The following is an 18,665-nucleotide window of genomic DNA, read 5'->3' on the forward strand; positions in this document are numbered from 1 at the left end:
GAAAACATACAATGTTTAGGCCTCAACTGCTTTCTGTGGTAGCGAATTCCACAGGTTCACCACTCTCTGGGCGAAGACATTTCTCCTCATCTCAGTCCTGAAAGGTTTACCCTGTATCCTTAGACTATGACCCCTGGTTCTGGACTCCCCCACCATCGGGAACATCCTTCCTGCATCTACCCTGTCAAATCCTGTTAGAAGTTTATAGGTTTCTATGAGATTCCCCCTCACTCTTCTGAACTCCAGCAAATATAATCCTAACCGACTCAATCTCTCCTCGTACGTCAGTCCCACCATCCCAGGAATCAGTCTGGTAAACCTTCGCTGCACTCCCTCTATAGCAAGAACATCCTTCCTCAGATAAGGAGACCAAAACTGCTCACAATATTCCAGGTGTGGCCTCACCTGTATAATTGCAGCAAGACATCCCTGCTCCTGTACTCAAATCCTCTCGCTATGAAGGCCAACATACCATTTGCCTTTTTTACCGCCTGTTGCACCTGCATGCTTACCTTCAGTGACTGGTATACGAGAATACCCAGGTCTCACTGCATATTCCCCTCTCTCAGTTTATAGCCATTCAGATAATAATCTGCCTTCCTGTTTTTGCTACCAAAGTGGATAACCTCACTTTTATCCACATTATACTGCATCTGCCATGCATTAGCCCACTCACTCAACTTGTCTAAATCACCCTGACGTCTCTCTGCATCCTCCTCACAACTCACCCTCCCACCCAGTTTTGTGTCATCTGCAAATTAGGAGATATTACATCTAGTTCCCTCATTTAAATCATTAAGCCTGGAGATGTGGCAGACAGTGAGGATGATACCATTCGATTGCAGCAGGACACAGGCTAGCATAATGGACAGACAAGTGGTCAATGGAATTTCATACAGAAAAGTGTGAGGTGATATATTCTGGCGCAAGGGATAGGGAGAGAAAATATAGACTTAATGGCACAATTCTAAAGAGAGTGCAGGAACAGAAAGACTGGGGGTTCATTGATCTTTGAAAGAGGCAGGCATATTGAGAGAGTGGTTAGCAAAGCATATAGGATCTTGGGAGTCATAAATAGTGGAATAAAATACAAAAACAGGGAAGTTATGCTGAACCTTTCTAAAGCTCTGGTTAGGCCACAATTAATGCACTGTGTCCAATTCTGGTCACTACACTTTAGGAAGGTTGTGAGGGTCCTTGAGAAGCTGCAGAGGAGATTTACCAGGATGGTAAATGGTTCCAAGGATGGGCAAATTTTAGCTCCAAGGTTAGGCTGGAGAAGCTGGGATTGTTCTACTTAGAGCAAAGGAGATTGAGGGAAGATTTGATCGAGGTGCACAAGATTATGACACGTTTAGATAGGGTAGACAAAGAAAAGCTGTTCCCATTAGCTGACGGTACAAGGACTAGGGGACACAGATTTAAGGGTTAGGGAAGCGATGCAGGGGAGATGTGAGGAAGAACATTTTATGCAGCAAGTGGTAATGACCGGGACCTCGCTGCCTATGAGGGTGGTGGAAGTGGAGACGATCAATGATTTCAAAAGGAAACTGGATGGGCACTTGAGGGAAATAAACTTGCAGAGCTATGGAGATAGCGGGTGAATGGGACTCACTGGATTGCTCAACAGAGAGCCAGCATGAACTCGATGGGCTGAATGGCCTCCATCTGTGATGTAGCAACTCTATGATCCAATAGCAACTCTGTGGAGATTTAAAGAGCTTGCCACACGATGCTTGATCCGGCCTCCTGAGATCAAACTTACTGGCAGCATTTTCAGAAGTTCTCCAAAAAATCACCAAATATACTCTCTATTGGCAGCCCTTTAGCACCCAACATGATGCAGGATGCATACTTGTGCCCCAAATTATGAATAGAGTATTTCCTGATCTCAGTGGGGGCCTCCACATGGATGGGGGGGAAAGGTGGGCAGAGCTGTTAACATCACTGTATCGTAGGGCTAAGGCACGTGAACTTAGATTTTCCAATCAACATTATTTTCACACCATGGCAACCCATTTAAAATGAATATTGTTACAACTGACGCGGGAGGAGTGCTTATTCTAGTTCCACTTCTCCACGAGCCACAACATATATTTAAATTTTTTCCCACTTACCGATACGGTCAATAATGGACTCTATTTTTCTCCCAGAATACAACACACCAAGTTTCTTCAATAAACAACAAAATTATCAGTTTTTATAAAACAAGTCTTAACCAGTAATGAAGTGAAGTAAAGCATAAACACACAGATTAAAATATTAAAGTTCCCTTTTCTCCTTAGCCCCTCACATTCACACAAATATACTGGTTAACTGGAAAAATAAAGGGATTTTTGTTTTTAGAGCTCCATTACAGACCAAAAAAAAAAACCACTTGGGCTGAATACCTGCTCATTCTTGAAGAAACAGCAGGAAAGATATGTTGTGTTCCAAAACTGGCATACAATCTGGCCTCCGAGTTCATTTAGACAGGTCACTGGGATCTTTTAGACCAGTTCTTTTCAGGCGGCTTTGAGAATTAATTTAGCAGGCTTTTCCTAAAAGATGGGAGACGAGATGAGTTGACACAGTGGACTTCACAGCGTCTTTTAGAGAGGTGCTGGACAGCTGAGGTGGGTTGTGGTCTTCTCTCCTTCCTTAGGGAATTCTCTTCTCTCCTTGGAAGATCCCTTCTTTTTTATACAATTCAACCCTAACTCAAAACAATTCAAAAGCGAAACCGACAACAGGAGGTCAACCTTTTGACCTCCTTCAATCTTGACCTGTCACTTCTCTGTAAACAACTTATCCAGGTGCCCTAAGTTCTCTGTTGTTTGTTGAGCTGGAAGTCAGGTGGTTTCCTGGAAAGGCTTGTTGTTGTTGCTGGAAGTCAGGTGGTTTCCCATAAAGGCTTGTTTTCCTCACAAGACCTCTCAGTGCCCCTTTTAAAAAACATTTCCAAGCACTGTTTTTTCAAAGTCAAGTGGCCTTTACACATGATCCCCAATGAAAACCCCAAAGTTTAACATTTCTTCAATCTTTCAAAAACGAATCCTCAAAAACACACTTCATAACAATAGGTTAACCAAAGAACCATAGAAATTCTAAGTATAGAAGTATATCAGTATATCATCTGGCCTGAGTCAGAAGGTTGGGGAACTTGAGCACATAATCGCAGCTGACAGTTCATGGCAGCAGTAAGGAAGGGCTGCATTGCCAGAAGTGCTATCTTTTGGATGAGACACTAAACTGAGGTTCTATTTGCCTGTTCAGGTCAATACAAGAGATTCCATAGCATCTTTCTTCAGAAGAGTAGGGAGTTCTTCTGGTACGTAGGCAATCCCTCAAGCAACACCACTCAAAAAACACAGATTATTTGACCAATTATCTCATTGCTGTTTGTGGGACTTGCATAGTACTTACATAGATATTGCAGCACAGGAACAGATATTTGGCCCAACTGGTTTGTGCTGTTGTTCATGCTCCACATGGGCCTACTCCCACCCTTCTTCATCCTTCTATTCCTTCCACCCTCGTGTACTTACCCAGCCTCCTCCTAAATGCATCTATATCTATTTTCCTCAACTATTCCATGTGGTAACAAGTTCCACATTCTAACCACCCTCTGGTTTCTTCTGAATCCCTTATTGGATTTATTAGTAATTATATTAATTGCCCCTGGTTTTGGATTGCCTCACAAGTGACATCTCTACACCTATCATATCAACTCCTTTCATCATGTTAAAGAACTGTATTCAGTAATCCCTCAGTCTTCTCTATTCAAGAGACAAAAGTCCCAGCCAGTTTAGCCTTTCCTGATATTTACAACCTCTCAGTTCTGGTATCATTCTTGTGAAGCTTTTTATTTTGGTACCCTCTCCGATGCCTTGATATCCTGGGCTGGATTTTACAAGCTCGCTGCCGAGATGACTGGCAGTCTGCCCGCGCGGACCGGATGTCGTGGAGCGGCGGCTCATTTAAATGACCGGAGTGGACTGCCCCCCTCGATGATGTGGAGGGGCTGGGCAGTCCGCCCCCAGCAACAGTGTCAGGTGCCACAGTGCAGGCGCCGAGGCCCTTTTTAAAGGGCTTCAAGCACTACATTACAATTTAAAGTTTTAAAGTGATATTGCATTACAATTTATTTTAAAAAACTAAATACATGTTTCTAGCCCCTCTACCATCACCCCAATTACCATTAACTCACTCCTTGCCCTCTCCCCCCAAAAGATAACCTTGTGTACTTGACCTTCCCCAACCCCCCCAAAGTTCACAAACTTTTAACTTCACCCCTTCCCACCATCCCCTACACCAATCAGATGAGTTTGACCCCACGCCCCCCCACTCCCGCACTGAAATGCCTACCTGCTCCACCCCACTCCAGTGTCCCGCATCAGATCTCCAAACGGGTATCTGAAGGCGTGGGAGTACCGGCCACCTGAAGCAATATTGCCCTGGAATGGATGGCGGGAGCGGGTAAGTCAATATCGGGCCGTGGCGGGCCTCTCCCGGAGGCATTTTCCACGCCCCTACCTCCCCCACCCCAGCCACGACCCCTGACGTAAAATCCAGCCCCCCTTTTGTAATACAGAGACCAGAACTATGCATGACAGTCCAAGTGAATAAAAGATGTGCAAATGGATCACTTTTATCTGCAGTTAAAATAAATCCTGGTCCGGGCATATTACTTCCTTGCAAATGAAGCAGATCCTGATTCATCGGTTGTGAAATCACTGTCATTGAAACATGATCACTCTCAAGTCAGGGCCTGTGTATCTCTGGAGGGCAGTAAGTTACAGATCGGAGCACACTGACAATCCACCAGGCCAAAGCAGGTGTGTTGGTTTCTTTTGCAGATGTCACCAGAAGAACAAATGAAATCCTGAACATGACCTTTGGAGGGCAGCAAAATAATGTGATAGAACAATAAAGCACTTTCAGGAAGACCTCCCTTTGTACTACAGTGCCAGGAGTCCCCTTCAGCTCCGTTAAAAATACAAATAGGAAATGAAAAGCAGTTCATTGATCTTGGAGCACATTCAATAAACTCTTCTACTATAGGAGAATATCTGTGCATACCAGGGTTTTCATGTCAAGTCCTACTGGAGTTTCTCAAATTCCTCTCAGGTTTCACCAGAAATGCATTAAACACTGTAATATGCTGCAGCTGCTTTAGACGGACGTATTGTGCATTTATTTAAATGATAAGGGAGCTCAACATGTAAATACATGATAAACACTGACCTACAAAATTCAACTTCATACTAGCCCATAGAGTTCCGCCAGTATTATTACTGATAGGTACTTTTCTGTAGCATTCCTCCTATGTTTGAGGGTGTCAACTTTACTTCAGTTGCTAGTCCTCTCACCTCTTAGTCAGATATTTATGAGTTCAAAGTCCCACTGCAGGACTAAAGCACAAAAATCTCAGGGCAGTACTGAGGGAGTGCCACACTGTTAAGTGCCATGTCTCAGATGAGATGTTAAATTGAGGCTCTGTCAGCCTTTCAACTGGATGTAAAAGATCCTGCGGCCCTATTTTGAAGAGCAGGAGAGTTATCGCTGGTGTCTTGGTCAATATTTATCCCTCAATCAACATTATAAAAAAAGATTATCTGTTTATTATCATATTGCTGCTTGTACGAGTTTCTGCAAATTGGCTGTCACAGTTCTTAAATTACCACAGTGGCTACAGGACCACCACTAGCAGGTGGGTGTTATTACAGTGAGGCATGTTCAAATAGGTAGTTTCCATTAGAAGTGTGAAGATTGGAATTTATAATGGAAATATAAAAATAAGAACAGTAGTTATGACTTTAAACTGGAGACTATGCATTCCAGTCCAATTGTTCCCCGCCCTCTAACCCGGCTTCAGATCATGGCTAAGCTTGTCCCTGCGGGTGAGGCCACGGGATGTGGACTAGCTATGAGTAACGTTTACCTGTGTCCATGCTCCAGTACTCCACTCAGGTGGGCAGTCGTGGATGTTGCAGGGCTGCATCTGGGCGGGTGCCACTGGGGGACACATGGAGCGTGGTACGGCTTCATCTCGCTGGAAAGCTGCCTTGCGGAAGCATTGGATCTGTCGGGTCTGCTTCCCCCCTCCGCAAGACCTGCTGCATTCATTCCACTTGCCAGCAGACCAGCTGCAATTAAAACAAAAAATGAAAAAAATAAAACTGGGAAGAGGATTGGCAGAGGATGAAGAGTGAGACAAATGTGGTGGATCCCAAAATATCAGCATATCCAGAAATGTGAACCAAATATCTGTTTTTAGGCTTGGTTCCTTTTTTCCTGTTTTCTATGATTATCAGATGCAACTCTAATAGGACGAGGACTTGTGGTTTGGCTTGGATGTGACAAATTAAAAATAGAGAGATTGCTGGAAAAAAGACATGCTTTCGAAGCTTTTGTCTTGCACTTATCACGACAGACGCAAGAATGCCAGATCTCAAAGGGAACAACAATTTATACTGCACGAGAAAAGCGTGCTGATTGGTTGGCAAGTCGACTCTGATAGTTTGAGGTGTTGCCATGGAGAATGCACCAGGGAACTACTGGCCCCCACGCTTTTGTTTAATTCAAAGAAGGTGCAATGCCTGGACATGTTCCTTTTACCTTCAGAGGACAGATCCCTGCGTATGAATATTTGCAGCTTCTAGCAAACATAAGTGAACCATATTGCAAGCCCACCTGATACTCTTAAATTGGTTGTTAGTGTAATTCTTAGCACACTCGGGATTGTTCAGTAAGTGCTGTCCAATTGTAGAATCACATCTAATGTTAGACATCGTGTACTGAGTTTCGCAAGAGTTGAGTACGGTCAGTACTCTGCTTATTGTGAGCAGTCGAAGGGATGTGCTCTGCAGCCAATGAAGTACTCTTGAAGTGTAGTCACTGTTGTAATGTTAAAAAAAAGTTTAAAAAAAACAACAGCACACAGCAAGTTTCCACAAACAACAATGAGGTAATGACCAGATTGTCTTTTTTAATGATATTTGTTAAGAAATAAATATTGGCTAGGACACTGGGGAGAACTCACCTACTCTTCTTTGAACCAGTGCCATAGGAACTTAAAGAATCATGATTCAGGATCAATGTTTCGTAAGGAGAGGCAGGTTAGAGAATTAAAGCATGACATACTATTCCACTTTAAAGTCAATCAGAGCTGTGTCTCTTTAATGCCTTAAAGTCAATAGCTGTTCAGCGGGCAAAGGTCAATCAGAGTTTAATTGTTCCTTGGTGGGGGAATCTTCCAGATCAGAAAGCAGCTGCAAGAAAGAAAAGCTCTCTTTTTTGCTGAAGATTTGAATTTGAAATAAAGGAGGTGAATTGCTCAGCATTTCCGATTAATGACAATTCAGCTTTCACAAAGCCAGCGCTAATACAGTGACAAAAACAATAAAAATATAAAGTGCTGGAAATACTCAGCAGGTCTGGTGGCATCTGTGCAGAGAGAAACAGAGTTAACATTTCAAGTCAGATATGACTGCTTCAGAACTGAAGGAAGGTAGAAACGTGATGGATTATAAGCCATTGTAAGAGGGGACGGGGAGGAAGAACAATAGAGAAGGTCTGTGATGGGTTTGAAGGCAGGAGAGATTAATTGATATAGATGTCATGGAACAGAAGGCAATGGGAGTATTAACAGTTTTTGTAAAAGATAAAGCATTTGTCCAGAGATAGAGTTAATGGCAGAATCATGCACAGCTCTGTCCGAAAGTAAAAGCATGAAAAACAAATTTAAGACTGGTACATGGTATAGCATGCATTTATGTAGTGTTTTAACATAGCAAAGTGTCCCAAGATGCTTCACAGGAACTTTATTAAACAAAATTTGACACTGAATCACATCCTTATGTGACAGATGACCAAAAACTTGGTCGGAGGTAGGTTTTAATGAGCATTTGAAAGGAGGAAAGCGAGATAGAGAGACGGAGAGGTTAAGGGAGGGAATTTTACAGATTAGGGCCTTGGCAGCTGAAGGCATGGCCACCAATGGTGGAGTGATTAAAATCAGGAATGCTCAAGAGGCTAGAATTGGAGGAGTGCAGAGATCTCAGAGATTTGTAAGGCTGAAGGACATAACAGAGATAGGGAGAGGTGAGGCCATGGAGGGTTTTGAAAATAAGAATGAGAATTTTAAAATCAAGGTGTTGCTGGACCAGCAGCCAATGTTGGTAAAAGAGTGCAGGGATAATGGATAAATGGGAATTGGCGTTAGTTAGGACATGCACGGCAGAGTTTTGGATGACTTCAAGTTTACAGGAGGTAGAATGTGTGAGGCTGGCCAGAAGTTGGAATAGTTAAGTCTAGAGGTGGTAAAGGCATGGATGAGGGTTTCAGCAGCAGATGCGCTGAGACAGGGGTCATAGAGTCATAGAGAGATACAGCACTGAAACAGGCCCTTCAGCCCACCGAGTCTGTGCTGACCAACAACCACCCATTTATGCTAATCTTACATTAACCCCATATTCCCTACCACATCCCCACCTTCCCTCAATTCTCCTACCACCTAACTACACTAAGGCAATTTACAATGGCCAATTTACTTATCAACCTGCAAGTCTTTGGCTGTGGGAGGAAACCAGAGCACCCGGCAGAAACCCATGCGGTCACAGGGAGAACTTGCAAACTCCACACAGGCAGTACCCAGAACCGAACCCAGGTCGCTGGAGCTGTGAGGCTGCGGTGCTAACCACTGTGCTGCTGTGTCACCCCAGGGGTGGAGTCAGGCACTGTTACAGAAGTGAAAATAGGCATCTTCATAATGGGGCAACTATGTAGTCAGAAGCTCGTACTTGAGTTAAATACGACCCCAAGGTTGTGAAGTCTGGTTCAGCCTCAAACAAATCTTAATAGATAATGTCATCGGCACTCGCAGCTTGAAATAAAATGTATCAACAGAAGAGGGCAGAACAAAAAAAATCTGAACATTTACTATCCTTCTTTGTTACTTCTTTAACTGTTAAAGATTAATTTTTGAAGGCAAGACTCCCTTCTGAAATAATTCCTGGACTGGAAACAATCTGCAGTCTCGTCCATCCAAAGTGGCAATTCATCATGTTTACATCTTCGGCTAATATGTCTGATCACCAGTGCCAATGTGAATGTTTCTGCACGGATGACAACTTTAGCTTGAGCAAACAGACATTTCATTTTTCTCTGAGCAGGACACAAAGGAGAAGAGGCTGGAACAACATTCACTTGGATAGAAAGACGATGTCGAATTAGTAGTCGGCCAACACAATGGGTCCCGCTGGCAGACACTAGGAAGGGCTGAAAGGAGATGTCACATGGAATTGGAAGATCCAGTAGATCAAAGTTAGCACAGATAGAGAGAGGGAGAGAGGGATGCGGGGGAAGGGGAGGGGGAGGGGTGAGAGCGCGGGAGATGCAGTTAGAGAGAACAAGGATGCTGACTCTTAAGGTGCTTTTTTATAAATTGACCATTTGCTGCAATAGCAAAATGCAATGAATAAATTAGTATGAGGGAAAGTTATTTTATTTACTTCTTTCATTTCGATTTCCACTGCTCCAGATATGTGACCACATTACAATGCTGGGAAAAGCTGAAGGGGGAGGAGATTATTGATGGAGTTATTTGCACTCTTATCCCTCCACTTTCCTGTTGCTATTTGTCTCTTTTCCCCTACTCAGTCCTTTATTTTTATTTACATGACATTTTCATCTAATCTAACTGTTGGAAATATGTATTTCAAACTTCACCTGATTTTCTTTTCCTCCTGGGTCCCATTGTGCATTTTGTTGGTGAAAGCCAAACACTTAGTGTCCTTTATTCCAAACTCTTATCCATGCCTTTACTACCTCTAGCCTTAACTATTCCAACACACTTCTGGCCAGCCTCCCACATTCTACCCCCTGTAAACTTGAAGTCATCCAAAATGCTGCTGTGCATGACCATGTGGGGCGGCACAGTGGCACAGGGGTGGCACAGTGGCGCAGTGGTTAGCACCGCAGCTTCACAGCTCCAGCGACCCGGGTTCAATTCTGGGTACTGCCTGTGTGGTGTTTGCAAGTTCTCCCTGTGTCTGCGTGGGTTTCCTCCGGGTGCTCCGGTTTCCTTCCACATGCCAAAGACTTGCAGGTTGATAGATAAATTGGCCATTATAAATTGCCCCTAGGTATAGGTAGGTGGTAGGGAAATATAGGGACAGGTGGGGATGTGGTAGGAATACGGAATTAGTGTAGGATTAGTATAAAATGGGTGGTTGATGGACGGCACAGACTCGGTGGGCCGAAGGGCCTGTTTCAGTGCTGTATCTCGAAATGAAAAAAAAAAATTAAAAAAAACTCTCACCAATTCCCATTCATCCATTATCCCAGCGTTCTCTGATCTACATTGGCTGCTGCTCCAGCAACACCTTGATTTTAAAACTCTCTTATTTTCAAATTGCTGCACTCTAAATACTAGGTTTTCCTTTTATTCTTTGTTAATTCTGACTCCAGGAAACAGAGGGAGCGAGTATTAACTCCGTGCCAATTCAGGGATTCGCAAGCAGGCCTGGCAACCAAACAGATCACCCCCCGTCCCAGGAGTATATTCTCATTTTGTGCCCACATGAATAAAACCATCTGCACTTCTTAGGCAGTCCCTAGGGAACGAGGATGACATTCTTCCACTCCAGGATTGTGGGTCCTTAGGTGACTGAATAGTCCAATTCTGGATCTGCACTGTGCCACAGGTGGGGCAGGTGGTGTTTGGTGAGGTGAGTGAATGGGATGCTCAAATTTCCAAATGCTTCTTCTGCTGTTTGCACTTGGTCGCTGCCTGGGCATGTCGACATTGTTTGAACTGGCTGACACCTTCGCGGATGCTTCTTCTCCATCTTGGGTGGTTTCGGGCAAGAGATTCCCACGAATCAGTGGAGATGTCACATTTTTTCAGGGAAGCTTTAACGACATCCTCGTAGTGTTCCCTCTGCCCTCCTGGTAGCCTCTTGCTGTGATGGAGCTCGGAGCAGAAAGCTTGTTTTGGGAGTCTTATGTCAAGCATGTGGACGATGTGGCCCATCCAACATAACTGACTAGCCATGACCAATGCTGGGATGTTGGCCTGAGAGAGGACACTGATATTGGAGCACCTGTCCTGCTGCTCAATTTGCAGGATCTTGTGGAGGCACCACTGGTGATATCTCTCCAGGGCTTTGAGATGTTTGCTGTACAGTGCCCATGTTTCCGAGGCATACAGGAGGGCAGGTAACACTGTGGCCCCTGTAGACCATGAGAATATTTGTACATCAAAGGCAGGATAACAAATTGTTTAATGGCTGCAGATTTCTGCAGTGTGTGCTTACCTCTGTCTATACTTTTTAAACCCATGTAAATTCAATGTTTTTGTTCAAACACAAAAAACAAACAAAGTTCATCCCCAAATACATTCTGTGACAAATGGTCAAAATGACAACCAGAGGGTAGAGATTTAAGGTCATTGACAAAAGAACCAGAGTCGAAATGAGAGAAAACTATTTCCACAACAAGTGGTTAGGATTAGAAAGCACTGCCTGATAGGGCGATTGATACTGATTTAATAGTAGCCTTCAAAAGGGAATTGGCTAAATACATGAAGGAGAAAATATTGCAGAGATATAGAGAAAGAGCAGAGGAGTGGGACTAACTAGATTGCGTTTCAAAAAAGCTGATGCACACTCAAAGGGCTGAATGGTCTCCTATGCTCTGATATTCTATGATCTTAACATCCCAAAATGTAACACCAGGCATCGCTTCCTAATGCTGACAGACCCAAGGGGCAGGATTTTCCTTTTCGGAGTTGGAAATGGATGTTGTGACTGTTTCCGGCTACTGGTCCCGCCCCTGGGAGGGGAAGCAGTCGCAGCCCTCAATTTTCTTGGGGGCGGACTGCAAATTGGCTAGAGGGTGTGTTGAGCAGCCAATTAGAGGCCACCAGGGTGAGAACAGAGGCAGGACAGAAAGCGAGTGGGCCCAATTTAAACAGATCACGGTAGCCATTACCGTGGCTGCCATTTTACTATGGCTGCCATTTCATTGCATTAGCTGCTGCTGGAAAGATGTCTCAGAAGAGACAGAGGCCTGAAAGGGCAGGGCAGCCTTTTGTTTCATGGAGTGGATCTGGAAGTCCTCCTCGAGGCAGTGAGGGAGAAGAGGGAGGACCTCTTCCCAGAGGGTGGCAGGAGGAGATCACCCTGTCAAGCCAAGTTGGCCTGGAATGAGGTAGCTGACACAGTGAGTAGATGAAGTGTGGTGCACATTAACTGGGTCCCATGTAGGAAGAGGTTCAATGGCCTTATTCGCTCTGGAAAAGTGAGTCCAATGCTGAACCTTCAGGACAGGCCTCTGGGTATTCAGCCTCCAGCAGGCACTCCAGCTGAGGAGCCTCAGGCCACATGCTGCTCCTGAACATGGGAGGGGTGTGCCTAAGTCACTTACTGACCCCTCAGAGCCATAGTTCTGCTAAGGACTTGCCAGCCCTGAAACATGCAGCCTCTAATGAATAGGAGCATTGGCATTGGCCATAGAAGCCAGCAGTGCCTTATCACATGTCTTTTGTCCTTGCAGGAGAAACGGGCATATAATGCCAAAGCGAGGGCCCAGACAGGAAGAGGGGTTCCATACCTGCACCCCATCACAGTGAGGGAGGGAGCCATGGACATTGCCAGGGTACGTTATTTTTATTCGTTTGCGAGATGTGGACGTCACTGGCTAGGCCACCATTGATTGCACATCCCTAATTGCCCTTGAGAAGGTGCTGGTGCGCAGCCTTCTTCGCGTGTAGGTACACCAACAGTGCTGTTACAAAGGGAGACCACTGACCACGAAGAAGTCGGACAAGGCAAGATGGGCATCCGTGGTGGAGATGGTGATTAGAGACTGCAATGTGTTCATTAGGGGATTTATTGCCTTCCACATCGTCCAACAGCATGCCAAAGACTGAGCTGTTTTAGGAAGCCACAGCACAGACAGAGGCTTCGGCTCTCCAAGGCTAATTCTGATGATCTCTTCTTGTGTCTCTCACAGGTGCAGATGTCGAAGCAATAAGACCAACTCCCTCACCATCACTGGGCAAAGCAGAGCTCAGATCAAACACCATCACACTTTACAAGCGCACCCTCCACCAGTGCAGATATAGTCACCTCAGTGGGTCCTCGCACACGATTAGATAGGGTGGCATTGGGCAATGAACGCATCACGGGTGTGCAGGAGGAGGTGCCAGAAGCAGAGGCAGCTGGGGCAAACCCCCTCGAAGGATGGTGGATAGGCACAGCCCTGCTCAGCTGGGCACAAATGCAGGGCCTCAGGAGGCACAGGAAAGGAGGTTTTACCTCGACCAGCAGCAGCAGATGTGCTCCCACATGTCGGAGTTTCCTGAGGCAGTGTGGGGTCATGAACTGAGAATGCAGGACCCATCCAACCCATGTGCGCCAAAATGGCTCAGGGCTTCGAGTGCATGAGCTCCTCTACTGAGATAATGGCCAACCTCGTGGAAAGCCATATGCGGCAGCACACAGAATGCATGCAGGAACTGCGCACTGATGCCCACAGGATGCATGCCACATTTTGAATGCTTGATGGCACAGGGAGAACATGCCAGTTGCACCCCAGCTGGTATACCCCTCCAGCCATCTGGAGCATCTGCCAAGGATTGAAGGTGTCACCGAGGTGGACAAGACTGCCATCATCGTCATCGGCCTCCTTGGCCCCTCTGATTGAGGGATCATCAATGCAGCAGGGCCCAGTGATGAAGGCTGCCCCTGCAATTACACTGGTGCAGCAGCCACTATAAGTGCCTCACTGGCACCTCTACGACGAGGGCTGCCGTCACATGCCTCAGCCACAGGCTGAGATAAGGGAGCAGACTGCCTCTTTCTCCTCCAAGGCCAGAAGGGCAGCAGCACCTAGAAGTGGCCGAGAGCCTGAATCAGATGATCCTTGAGGTTAATGGCATCCTGATGTGACCCTCGAGCCCCATGCCGGGCCCAGCCACCTCCCTGTGCAGCCAGGGCACCTCTGTGTTCAGCATCTTCCTCCTCCTCCTCTTCACCCGATGAACAAGGTCCACACCTTTCTGAAGGGCCATGTTATAGAAAGCGCTGCAGACCCACCATCACGTGCGAGACCCTTACAGGAATGTATTACAGTGCGCCACCCGAGCGGTGCAGGCACCGGAACCACATCTTCAGAAGCCCAATGGCCTGCTCAGTGGTTGTCCCAGCGAGCAGATGGCTGCGACTGTAACGCCTCTGTCCCTCTGGGTCAGGGGTGAGTAGCCATCTCTTCAAGGGATATCCCTTGTCTGCTATAATCATCCACGTAGTTTGAGGGGTGGAGTAAACAGCTGTGACATCTGTGACTGCTGGCAGGAGTCATGGCAGCTGCCAGGATAGTGAGCGCACACATGGTGGAAGCTCTTGTTGTGGGCCCAGACCGGTTGAATGTTGAGGGAGTGGAAGTTCTTCTGTTGATGAATCTCACTGGCTGGTCACTGGGTGCCTTGATGGCCACATGAATACAATCAATGATGCCCTGAACCTGGGGGAATCCTGATGGAAGGGAAACCCACTGCCCTCTGTGCCTGTAAGGCCCCATCTGCCAGGAATTATATGCACTGTCCAGAGCTTTCACAAAGACGGCATCAGTGATCTGAGAGGTGCAGTGGTGTGCAGCCATTTGCAAGATCCCACCAAGGTCTGCAGCTGATCCTTGGAAGGAGCCAGAGGCCAAGACGTTTAAGGCCACGGTGACTTTCACGGCTATTGGCAGGGCATAGCGAGCAGTGCTGCAAGATGTGAGGTCTTCTGTGATGAGGGCACAAATCTCTGCGACCATCTGCCTGGACAGGCGCAGTCTCCTCCGGGATTGGTTCTTGGTCATCTCAAGGTAACTCCTTCTTTGGCAGTAGATTCTATGTCCAGAGTATGGCCTCCATTGCCTTCCTGCCCCTCATCCCTCCCCTCTGGCCTCATGCCCAGGGCTCAGCCCTTCCTGTGGAGGATGTTGCTGCTCCTCACCACTGGACCTGAAATCTGAGAGTTGTGCTCCCATTGCCATCTGCCGCCTTCCTTGTACTCAGGTGACTTCCAAATTGCATTTAGAAGGCTTGCCCCCTTCTTTTATGCTCCCGTGATGCCAGGAGAGTGACGACTCTCTGCAGTGCTTGTGCGCTCAATGACCACTCTCCCCACAACCTCCACTGCCCGATAGCACCTCTGTGCCAATGGTCAAATCCCCCTCTGTACCATTCTCCCTTTTATGAGGTCCACTTAATTTGTTGCTGCGGCCATGGCTGGTTCTCACTGTGTTGCTATATCCATGCGCCTGGTCTGCCCAGAAACTGTGTGTAGCCCTTGTGCTCCCGCCAAAATCAGAACTTGGCCCTCAAGGATGTAAATGCATTGGAGGCAGTACAGAGAAGGTTTACTAGACTAATACCTGGAATGGGTGGGCTGTCTTATGAGGAAAGATTGGACAGGCTAGGCTTATATTCGCTGGAATTTAGAAAAGTAAGAGGCGACTAGATTGAAACATATAAGATGCTGAGGGTTTTGACAGGGCGGATGTGGAAAGGATGTTTCCCCTTGTGGGAGAATCTAGAACTAGGGGTCACTGTTTAAAAATAAGAAGTCACCCATTTAAGACAGAGATGAGGAGAATTTTTTCCTCAGAGGGTCGTGGGTCTTTGGAATTCTCTTCCTGAAAAGGCAGTGGAAGCAGAGTCTTTGAATATTTTTAATGCAGAGGTAGATAGATTCTTGATAAGTAAGGGGGTGAAAGGTTATCGGGGGTAGGCAGAAATGTGGAGGAATCAGTTCAGCCATGAACTTATTGAATGGCGGAGCAGGCTCGGAGGGCCGAGTGGCCTACTCCTGCTCCAAATTCATATGTTCGTATGAGCTCACAAAGAGCTCTTTAAGTACCTTAATTGGATCGAGCTGGTTCTCAAGGCCACTCTTCCCCCGCCCTGGTGAAAGCCGCCAACAGGAAACTGGCCGGCGCAATATTTGCATCACCATCCGCCTCCGGTCTTGCCGCCGGGACCTCAAAATCCTGTCCAAGGACTCCCATTCTACAAAGCAGCCACGCTCAATGACTATATTCCTCAGTGAACCAAACCCGACATTCTAACCTACTGTTCTGCCAATGATCAGATTCCCCACTTCCACAGGCTGCCAAACCCCAGGATCCTCTCCCCATAGCTACCAAATCCCGGAACTCTGATATTAATGCGACCAAACCTTGGAAATGTCCCCCTCACTGCTCTCAAACCCCGGCAACCTACCCCAATTCCACTCGTCTCCAGGAATATCCTCTGTGCTGCTAAACCTCAGTATTTTCAACATAATCCTGCCAAATCAGAAGGTGGCCAATCCAGTTCTAACCAAACTCCAGGGCCCTCAGCTCCAGTTTTATCAGAAACCAAATACTCCAATGTTCCCCACTCCCCAACCCCAATATTCCATGTCAAGTACCTAATTTCAACCTAACACATCTAATCTACAACTTTCCTGTGCATTATGTACTCTTAAAATGACGAGAAAGTAAATTTGAGAATAACAGTAAAGGGTTGTACAGTATTACCCAAATCCACTACACTGGTAAATAATTCCAGCAAACCATGTAATAAAAATCCAAATTGGTATTCAGTTGCTGAAAGCTGGTAGTCCTGATATTAATATAAATGCAAAATACTGTAGATGCTGGAAATCTGAAATAAAAACAGAAAGTGCTGGAAATACTCAGCAGGTCTGGCAGCATCTGTGGAGAGAGAAACAGAGTTAACGTTTCAGGTCTGTGACCCTTCATCCTGATATTAATATATTGGCCAGTACATGAAATAACACATCACTCACTATAAAACAGCGCATTCCCTCACTCATTGTGTTCGAGGCCTGCTAGCATATTAGTAATATATTTAGGTGTAATTCCTGTTAACATTTTCTATTAGAATTCCCTATGTCCCCATCTATAATAGAAATTACATCTATAAAGTTATCATGCATTAATTGCATCCCCTGGGAGGCAGTGGAGAGGGTTTTAAAAGGATCAACCAGGTTCCCAGAGCTCCATTTTAACAGCAGAGATTGGATTGTTTGTAGAACTCCTTACTTAACAGCACTGTGGACTGCAGTGGTTCAAGAAGGCGGCTCACACTACCTTTTTCAGGGCAACTAGGCATGGGCAATAAATGCTGGCCTTGCCAGTGATGCCCTGATGAGAATCAATTAAAAATAATGATTTTGTCCTTATGTTTTGGCATGCCACACATGATCTGCTGGTTATAAATTAAAAATAGTTATTAAACGAGAACATTAAACCGAGGGCCTGTCTTCCCTCTTTGATGGATGCAAAAGATCCCATGGTTTTTTTTTTGAAGAGAAGGCTGACAGAATATTTGATAGAGGCATTCAAAAATCATGAGGCGTCTGGACATAGGGAGAAGCTGTTCCCATTCGTAAAAGAATCGAAAAAGAGAGGGCACAGATTTAAAGTAATTGGTAAAAAGAAGCAAAAGTGACATGAGGAAAAAAAATTTCGCGTAGCGAGTGGTTAAGGTCCTTCTGCACTGTAACAATTCTGTGATTCTGTGAATAAGATGAGTATAAAGCCACTCTCCAAGCTAAGTTGTTATTCATTCCTTTCACAAAACTAAGGAAAATTCTTGAGATAGTCTTGAGTGAGGAAGGGTTAAAAAACAAAATGTGAACTTTTGACAGCATTAGACACATGTGCCGACTGCATTCCTGGAACCGTACCTCTGTGCTTTCACCAAGTCTGCACATGATGAATGCTTGCGAGCCGCTTCGCCTGGCGCAAGTCACACCATAACCCAACTACAATGAATTTTGGATGTGGGGAATTTATATATGAGGTGTTTTCCCCTCCCCAGCAATGATACAGTCAGAACAAACGCAGTGTCAAGCTGGGTCAAACAGTCACACCGTTTAGCTCTTGTCTGATTATTGCTCCACTGCTATGCACGGAGCAGTAAATAACTTTGGACGGAACCTCAGACCAAAGTCCTGACCCATGGAAATATTCAGAAGTAGTGAGTTCTCCAACTGTCCTGGCAAATATTTGTCCCTTATGCAATATGGCTATTCACCTCTCGCAGGTTGATGGGGTCCTGCTGTGGAATGGTTGCAGCATTTAGCGACATAGCCACACAAGGTCACAAAATGATTACAGATTAGGAAGGCCACTTTGCCAATCTTATTTCAACATCCCAAAAGTCCACAAATTTCCGCCATTGTGGCATCTGTGGTTATTCCAGGGTTTTTGTTTCCATTACTCAATCCAGGAGTCAATTTCATGTGTTCAACACTGTTTTTGTTGAGAGAAACTATTGTAATTACTTAGCTGTAGCTCAGCAATACTACACTTGCATCTGACTCAGGAGGTTGTGAGGTCAAGTCCTGCTCCAGAGACCTTAGCGTGAAACCTAGGCTGATACTCCAATGCAGTACATTAGGGTGAGACATTAAACTGATAGCCTGTCTTCCCTCTCTGATGGATGCAGAAGGTCCTGTGGCATTATTTTGGAGACGAGTAGGGGAGTTCTCCTCATTGTCACGATCAATATTTATCCCTCAACCAACATCACAATAAAACAGATTACCTGATAATTATCTCATTGATGTTTGTAGGATCTGGCTGTGTGCAAATTGGCAGCCATGCTTCCTACATTA

General features: G+C 45.6%; 1 protein-coding gene across 1 annotated transcript in view; it reads right to left on the bottom strand.

Moving 5' to 3' along the window:
• The window catches only part of adamts18 (ADAM metallopeptidase with thrombospondin type 1 motif, 18), a 283,431-nt gene that overhangs the window by 19,016 nt on the left and 245,750 nt on the right, over positions 1 to 18,665 (bottom strand). The window contains exon 17 of the mRNA XM_068049080.1: positions 5,924 to 6,128. Coding sequence (XP_067905181.1) covers positions 5,924 to 6,128 — 205 coding nt within the window. The remainder of the gene's footprint in view (positions 1 to 5,923; positions 6,129 to 18,665) is intronic.

Source organism: Heterodontus francisci, chromosome 17, assembly GCF_036365525.1.
Source record: "Heterodontus francisci isolate sHetFra1 chromosome 17, sHetFra1.hap1, whole genome shotgun sequence".
Classification (NCBI taxonomy): Eukaryota; Metazoa; Chordata; class Chondrichthyes; order Heterodontiformes; family Heterodontidae; genus Heterodontus; species Heterodontus francisci.